At 45.9% G+C, this 8,863-nt stretch overlaps 1 protein-coding gene across 1 annotated transcript in view; it reads right to left on the bottom strand.

Annotated features, from left to right (window-relative positions):
- Positions 1-992: 992 nt before the first annotated feature.
- ARHGEF12 (Rho guanine nucleotide exchange factor 12) overlaps positions 993-8,863 on the bottom strand; it is a 32,492-nt gene continuing 24,621 nt past the window's right edge. Inside the window, exons 30-36 of the mRNA XM_054395699.1 lie at positions 8,095-8,184; positions 7,871-7,947; positions 7,267-7,494; positions 5,387-5,872; positions 3,211-3,524; positions 1,841-1,913; positions 993-1,231 (exon numbers count right to left, since the gene is read on the bottom strand). Coding sequence (XP_054251674.1) covers positions 1,227-1,231; positions 1,841-1,913; positions 3,211-3,524; positions 5,387-5,872; positions 7,267-7,494; positions 7,871-7,947; positions 8,095-8,184 — 1,273 coding nt within the window. The 3' untranslated portion in view covers positions 993-1,226. The remainder of the gene's footprint in view (positions 1,232-1,840; positions 1,914-3,210; positions 3,525-5,386; positions 5,873-7,266; positions 7,495-7,870; positions 7,948-8,094; positions 8,185-8,863) is intronic.

Here is an 8,863-nt window from a genome sequence, read left to right as displayed (position 1 = left end):
GCACTTAGCTGTTTCAGCCTTCTTTGTTTTGCACACCTCTGTTTCAGTGAGAACAACACTGGCTGGCACAAATCAGATTTCCTTAGAAAGAAACAAACCCCAGAACAGTCACCTGAAACAAAAGATCAACCCAGCCCCACCTCTCCCCAAAAAGCCACCCTCAAACCCTCCCCCAAGCCCTCAGCAAGACATACTTCCAGGTACTGTAACTTACTGGCCCATTAATCAGCAGTACCTGTGGCTAACTCAAATGGCAGCCCTTATTCATTCAGTAGTGAATCAGGGGCACTTCTGCCCCACATCTTTGAAACACTTCTGGGTTTGCATTTTTCTCTTTTTTTTCTCTTTTTTGATCCAGAGGAGAGTAACAAAAGTGCTGCAGGTCCAAGTATTTTTATCGCTTTACAAAGGAGACAATGATCAAAGCCAACAAAAGTCAAGAAACAAACAAACAAAAAAAATAATGCAACCTATCTTTCTCCTCTCCCAGTCTAATCTTGCACATCAACAAAGGAGACTCCAAATGGGAGAGGAGAAGGAAAATTTGCCCATCTCAAGTGCCTGGCAGTTTAGTGCATGGAGAAAAGTCTTGTTACAGATGTGGTGAGAGGAGCAGTTCCCATGCAATTGTTGAGTACAGATGGTTCCAGCCACAAGCCATCCTAACACCTTCAGAAGTAGCTCTTCATGTGGCAGTTTGAATGCCAGCAGGGAGTGCAGAGTCCAGTCCAGTGAAGTAAAGAGACAGCTGCACAGGGAGGACACTCTCTCCCCTCAGGCCTGACCTTTGGGGTTCAGGAGCAGTGGCAGGCAAGGGTGTCCTGTATGCAAAGGGCTAGAACTGTCACTACCCAATTAAAATAGAACAACATCAAAAAAAAAGCAGATTAAAAAATTAAAATGTGCTTTTGATACACGGAATGAAGTCAAATAAATACATTGATTTTTTTTTTTAATGTCTAAATAACTTTTTTTTTTTTTATATCCTACACCCAAAGCTCTGTACATTTGGTTTGGTTTTTTTATGTTTTTGTTTTGTTGTTGTTTTTTTTTCCTCCTGTTCTGAAAAAAAAAAAAAAGAAATTCTGGTAGCAAGGAGAGAAGCAGAATAAAGTATGGTTCATGTCTGGATGATCCAAACCCTCTTAGCTCAGAGTCCACGAGGAGGACAACAGGTGCTGTGTCCTTCATCCAATCTTCAGCCACTCCTGAAAACCTGACCAGCTTTAGTCTGAAGGAGAAGGGAGAAAAAAAAAATGAAGAGGTTGGTGAGAAAGAGGAGGAGTGCAATGAAGGATGAATGTCCAACATCTCTGAGCAGAGGCAGTGTGCTATGTGAGAGACAGCACATCCACTTAACCCTAGGACCTCTGCTAGTAATTCCAGCAATTATCTAGGATCTCTAGGATGCCTAAGGCAAATTTAAAAGGGACCCATGGCAACCACTTTACTCAGCATCAGAGACACCTCAGAGAAAGACAAGACAGATTATAATCGTTTCACACATTCCAAAACCCTCCCTTTGGGACTTTACATCAATCCAGGCTTCTTTCAAAGAGAAGTTGTACATCTTGAGCTGGAGGTCTTTGGCAGGAAGGGGTGAGACAGCTTGCAAACAACATTTGTAGAAGAAGGCACAAGCTCCTCTGCACATGTGAGCCTCAATGGATTCAGCTGACCTTTGCTGGAATCAGCATGGGCTCAGCCCTTAGAGAGCTGCTAGGGTAGGTGAAACGTTTTGGATGTGTGAGAAACATTAAAAATTGACTTTGTGCTCTTTGTTTAATGTTTGAAGCTAGTGTGGTGCCAGCTACCAATTACCCACAGTCTGGCTGCATACCTGAGTGCTCTCCTGTGGAGGCTGATCCAGCCAGCCCTTGGCGTCGGAGAATGGTGTAGTCTTCCTCAACCTCCTGAAAAACAAAACCAACCCCAAAATTCAAGTGGCTTTCTCTACTGCATCACAGAATGGTTTGGTTTGGAAGGGATCTTAAAGATCATCCAGTTCCAATCCACGTGCCACCAGCCCAGGCTGCTCAAGGCTTCATCCGATCTGGCCTTGAACACCTCCAGGGAGGGGCCATCCACGACCTCCCTGGGCAACCTGTTCCAGTGTCTCTCCACCCTCACTGTCAAGAATTTTGTCCTAATCTCAAAGTCTAAATTTCCCCTCTTCCAGGTTCAATCCATTCCCTCTCATCCTATCACTACCAAGCCCTTGTCAAAAGTCCCTCCCCAGCTCTCCTGTAGCCTCCTCCAGTTAGTGGAAGGCAGCTCTAAGATCTCTCTGGAGCCTTCTCTTCTCCAGGCTGAACAGCCACAGCAGCCTCAGCCTGTCCCCATAGGGGAGGTTCTCCAGCTCTCTGATCATCATTATGGAGTCCTCTGGACCCCCTCCAGCAGTTCCATTTGCTTCTTGTGCTGGGGACACCAGAACTGGACACAGTGCCCCAGGTAGGGTCTCAGCAGAGTGGAGGAGAGCAGAGGGGCAGACTTTCCTCATTTACTAAAGAGGGCTTTGAAGAGAAGTTTGACTACAGCTGAGTGGCCTGGAAACACCTCTGCTACACAGTGCCCCACACTGGCTCTCAGTTCCTTTATCAGCATCTCTGTCAGACCTTCCATTGGCATGCAATATTCCACTTTCTTTCCAGACTTCAGTTAAATTCAAGGCTGGCTGCTGACTCAGGATTTTGGTGAGCCTCATATGGCAAGACACTAGAAACCTTCCACAGCAGTGGCTGTTACGTACAGGGAATCCTCACCACATACAAAAGGTCATTTTGAACACAGGCTGAACACCTTGCTACTGGATCTACTGCAACTCAGCACCTTCATTGACACGAGCAGCAGCTGAGGTTTTCATGTCAGCAATTCATATTCCTTAGGCCAGTGGCCCCTTCAGAAGTCCACTGCTGCAGACTTGCATCAGTTTTGTCCTATCCCTGAGGAACCTCTCCAAATTCCAATCAAAGCAGGCTTATGTCCCTGCTAGCTCTAGCAGAACTGCTTGCCTCTCCCAACCCACAACTCCATGCAAGCAAAACAGCACCAGACTTTGACTTCAAAAGCTTCCAGAGATGAGAGGCAAAGGCACAAAGAGGCGCAGCTGCCTTTCTTCCTGCTCAAAATGATTTTCAAGCTCTTCTCTAAGAGACAAACCTAAGGAAGATGCAAACCTTGCTGCATGCCAACAGACACAAGCCATACCTTTAACTTTTCAAGGTCATCCTCTATCTTCTGGATGTACTGCATCATCTGCAGGCGTGACTCCAGAGAGAAGTGAGGGCTTGCTACAAAGGAACAGGACTCTTCCACCCCGCCCCAGCGTGAGGCCATCATCTCCTCAGCAAAAGGGGAGCTTCCTCCATCAGACTGGGTGTCCCGTGGGGAAAGTGGCTGCTGCTGTGCAGAGTCCAAAGAGCTGTGGCCACCTGCAGTGCACTGGAGAACTAGAGAGGACACCTCCTCGTCTGTCGAGCTCTCCTGCACCGTTCCATATCCATCAAGGATCAAATAATTTCCTAGGAAGGGAAGAGCTTTTTACTACCAGGTCCAGCTCAGTAATCACCAAGAAGCACTGAGCTGTAGGCAGCTTGAACAGGCTTTAAGAAAGATGAGTGATGAGAGGTCCATCACCTGAGACACTTGAAAATGGGTAAGGAAAAGCATTTGTGAACACCACCCAGAGCAGTGATTGTAGCAGACCAGACCCATTTGGTTCTGAATTAGGCTTCAGAGATCATGGCTGGTTTTGGACTGCAGCTTGAGAAGGACACTATTAGATGAGCTCATCACCTACCTTCCTCTTTGCCCCAAATCCATGTTTCCATGACCATGTCTGAAAACTCTGCACTTATTAATGCCACCTAACAACTCAGGCTGCTCCATTTCCAACATCCACTTACTAGCTGTAGTACTGAGGATGCTTTTAGATTGGTTAGCTTGAAAACTTAGCTTTAAACATATCAGCAGCAAGCTACAACAATCAGAGACAGAAATTCTTTCAGAACCTGCACCTAGCAATAGGGTTGCATTAAATAATTTTCTTCACAGTGCTAGAGCAGAGCTAGCAACTAAACCCAAGCCAATCTAATTTTGATATCCCTGCACAGTTAAGAAAGTAAACAGCATAAGAGGTGACAAATAAATTAAGATGCTTCAAGTTGTTGGCTCAGTTTTAATAATTTAAAATGTCTCTGTAATTCATGGAAAGAAAAAAAAAAAGTCTTTTCAATATGCAGTTGGGAGGCAGCATTCAGACAGGCACAAATTGGCTTCTTCACAATGAACAGAATTTTTCATTTTTTCAATGCAAGGATATTTATGGCTAAGCAATTTAAAGGCAAATAGTCAAATGGAGGCTACCTAGTAGGGGCTACTTCTACCACAACAGGCACGTGTGAGACAAACCTCAACTCTTGTGCTAAATGCATTGCAGTGGCACCATGCTGGCTAAGCAAATTCACAGGATCTTCCAAACACAAAGTGTGCAAAGTCCCCTCAAAGTGCTCACAGCTGCTGTCTTGGAGCTGGTTTTCTGATGAGTTGATAGCTCTGCAACTTTCTTGAAGGCTCGAGAAGATATACTTTGAGATACTGCTCAGGTAACTGCCAAAGTTACAATATGTAGCAATAATAACAGGAACAACAGAAATCTGAAGCTTTTAGGAGCTTCAGACTAAGGTAAGGTTGCAGGAGACAAATACAGTGCAAAGCTATACTTGAAGTTTATTTTCTGATGCTTAGAATGAGAGAATTGTTTTGGTTGGAAAAGACCTCTAAGATCATCCAGTCCAACCATCATTCAACACCACCATGGTCATTACACCATGTCTCCAGGTGTCATACCCACAGGCTTCTTGAACACCTCCAGGGATGCTGACTCCACCACCAACCTGGGCAGCCTGTTCCAATGCCTGACAACTCTTGCAGGGAAGAGTTCTTTTCCTAATCTCCAACCTAAACTTCCCCTAATCGAGCACAATTTCAGGCTCCATTAGGCAAAGCCATCACCGTAATCTACAAAACAGCACAAGTCATAGGGGGCTCTGTGTGTCACACTAAGGAAGTGCTTTGCCTTCAGGGAAAATGTCCCAACAGTCAGTTGAGAGATAAAGCAGCCCAGTGGCAAAGGCAATCATGAGTTTGCATTGTGCCTGATGCCTCTGTAATTACAGACTGTCACAGTAATCCCACGGTACTTCAGCTTCTCCTTTCACAGAATAGAGAATTCATTAGGTCCGTGTTTGCACAGCCCTTTTCAAGGCTAAAACGACCACCAAGGTCTGAGAGTTGACTTCAAATGTCCTATAAGCAAGAGAGGAAGTCTCTAATAATGCATCTACAGGGATTATGGTTCAAGAAGCCAATGAAACATGCTCACCTGAGATCCGGATTTGCACATCCTCTTCCTCCTTCCTTTCCATCAGTTCACTTTCAGAGGGGTTTTCATCACTGTGAGCTTCTCGAGCGTCAAAGAAATGCTCCCCACTCTCATCAGCACCCACCCCTTCCAGCTCTGTGGTCGCCATCTCCAGGTTCAGACTCATGTGGTCTATTGCCAAGGTACTGCCTGGTGTGGGCTCCCTCCCCACCAGCTGCATGGCATCCCCTGGAGCTGGCGAGTCGGCGGAAGTCCGGAGGCCATAGGCAGCTGTGGCCCCGTTAGTGCCGGTTCTTGGCAGCGTTCTGTCTGCTCCAGGCTGATGAAGTTTGTTGTTGTCAGAGTGCTGCAGTCCAGGCTCGTTCCCACTCTCTGTTTGGGCTTCTTGAGAAACGGTCCTGAACCTGGGAAAGCGCTGCCAGTCTTCATGGGTGCCCTTCTCAGCGAAGCCAAACTGCTGCACCAACAGCTGCTTCAGCAGGCCCACTGCAAGAGGAGGCAACAGCACTTCACTCACCAGGACCTCCCTAGCAGCAGCTCAGGCAGACACAAAGGCCACCTTTGCTAAAGGGAGTGTCTCACAGCAGCCTCTTTGCTCTTGGTAGGAAACCACAGGATCACAGGAGGTTAGGGGTTGGAAGGGACCTCCAGAGATCATCGAGTCCAACCCTCCTGCCAGAGCAGGAATCCAGGGCAGGTTGTGCAGGAATGCATCCAGATGGGGCTTGCAAGTCTCCAGAGAAGGAGACTCCACAACCCCTCTCTGGAGCCTGTTCCAGTGCTCCATGACCCTCACAGTCAAGAAGTTCCTCCTCATGTTGAGGTGGAACCTCCTGTGTTGTAGTTTATATCCATTATCCCTTGTCCTATCACAGGGATAAACCCAGGGATAAACAGAAACACCCTGGCCTGAAGCCTTACTCCATATTTTACCTTACAAGCAAAAGCAAAGATGTCAGCATGAGTTCCACCTTGTTTAGGGAAGCCAGGCTGGATGAGGCCTTGAGCCACACCTGGGCTGGTGGAAGTGCCACTGCCAGTGCCAGGGGGGTTGGAACTAGATGATCTTCAAGGTTCCTTCCAACCCAAACCATTCTATGAATCTGTGAGTAATTCTACCCAACCACCTCCCAAGTCCTCAGAACATCCTAGACCTTGCCAAGTTCACAGATCAAATCTCATTGCAGGGTTTTACCAAAAACCAGGCAAAGCCATTATTCTGCAGCTCAATCTAATTCAGTGCCATGAAAAGAAGTCCACAGGTTAACTGCATTGTCTTTTTGAAAGCCACTGCCTAGCAATGGCACCGTGCAGCACTGTGCTGAGCTCTGCAATACAGTTTTGTCATCAAACCACCTCATGGACAGGAAAGAATAATTCATCACCACCATCATTTACAGTGAGGATGGTGACACTGCAACAGGTTGCCCAGGGAGGCTGTGGATGTTCTGTCTCTAGAGGTGTTCAAGGCCAGGTTGGATGAGGCCTTGAGCAACCTGGCCTAGTGGAAGGTATCCCTGCACACAGGGGGGGTTTGAGCTGGATGATCTTTGGGGTCCCCTCCAACCCAGACCATTCCATGAATCATTTTATACATGCAAAACCCATAGAAAAACACTGAGATGCCTAAAGCTAAAGAAAGGGCCAGAATAAAGAATCATAAAATCATTTTGGTTGGAAAAGGCTTTTAAGATCATTGAGACCAACCATCAATGGATGAAGTCAGAACTCAGAATTCTCTGCTGTCAGATCCATTTCATTTTGCTCTCATCTACAGTATAGAAATGGGCTTTAGATTTTATTCTAACTCATTGATTTAGGTGATCGACCTAACAAATTCCACCTCCACATCCCACCAGACACTGCCCACAGATACTCACAGTTCCTTAATGCATCCAATGCCCACTGCCCTTCTGCTACCGAAGGCAAACTGCTGGCTGTGTGCTCAAAGCATGCAGAAGGATCTTTAAGTGTCAGGTCTGCCTGCTGCACTTTATCAAACTGTCTTTCTGACACTAGAAGACTTTCTACCTTGGACTTCTCAGACATGATGGGTGAAGAAGACTGAGCATTCAGTATTAAGGGAGATTCGAGGCCCAAATCTTTATCTAGTAAACAAAAACCAGACACTCAGGTTAAACAACCATGTCAGAGGTGATTATAAACTGCAGAAAGTTCTGCCTCACACTGAAATGTATGAAAACACTAAAAATTACAGTTCTTGGGGCTTGATGAAAGGGCAATTCTTCCCAGGGAAAATAAAAAAATAGTATTTCCCAGCAATTTCTAAAGCAAAACAGTGAGAGGTATATTTCCAAGAGGTTCAGTATCACCTCTCTATATGAATTACAAGGAAGTTATTCTTTTCCAGAAAAAAAAGTCAAAGCTATGAAAGGATCCCCAGGCCCCAAGGAATGTGGCTTGGCACATTGGCACTCCATGAAGCAAATCTACTGTCATCAGTTCCCTGGACTGCTGTTTCACCTGGACTTTGTAGACTGCTGGTAGGAATGTCGTGCTGCTCCTTGAGCTTCTGTTGCTCCTCTTCTTCACGTTCTTCTCTGCAGGGAAGAAAAGAATGAACATGTTCTTGCAGTCACATCTATCTGACCTGCTGCATGAGAATCCCTGCTTTGGCTGGCAGTCTTTGAGCAGGAGGAAGTGTACTGGAAAAGGGAAGAGCAGCCCTTCCTCCTCCAGCTACTTACTCGCCAGGTCCTGACTGCGGTAATGGAATCACTCTTCTGCTGCTCCCCATTTTTACAGTCCCTGCCATCTGAGCTATAAGGTCCTGCCACCTGCAATAGAAACATCAAATAAAACCAGGCAAGACATGAAGTGGAATGAATCCTTCTCTGCTTAACACCTCTTCAATGCAGTTAATAGTATTACTGCTTTTCTTATCAACAGAAATACCTTCTCCTTTATTTAATGTTAATGCTGTGACATTCAATTCCTCACTAACACCTTGCAAGCACAAGTGAAGCATCACAGCATAATGCTCACCTCCCCAGCATACTCTTAAGCAGAAAGAAATGAATGGCAGGGCTTTAGCAGGAGCTGTCAGGTGAGGCAGTTATTTTATATATAAATTTCACATGTTGCTGAAGAGTTTTGTGCATGACACAGTAGAAGAGTTGCTATGAATCATACAAATAAGTCTATGCCCTGCTTGTACTTCAGAAGAAAAGCATTTCTACCCAGGAGGCAACAAAGCCTTCAGCTAGGGAACCAAATTCATGCATTGGGGTGCTTTCCAGCATCAATGACTGGCAAAGCTTAGCTGGTTCTGCATGAAGATGCAGGATTTAAGTTATTTATCTGGTAGTCAGCTGCATAAGATCAGGATTGGAGGGGTAAATAAAAGCATTGTTGAGGTCAAAACAGAGTCTGGGGTGACCCGGACAGCAAAGAAGATTGGAAGCATTGAGTGTGCCTATGGGGTGTTTGTTTTCATACCTCTGTGTGTGCACATAT

Source organism: Indicator indicator, chromosome 34 (genome assembly GCF_027791375.1).
Source record: "Indicator indicator isolate 239-I01 chromosome 34, UM_Iind_1.1, whole genome shotgun sequence".
NCBI lineage: Eukaryota > Metazoa > Chordata > Aves > Piciformes > Indicatoridae > Indicator > Indicator indicator.
This window is presented reverse-complemented; position numbering and strand designations above follow the sequence as displayed.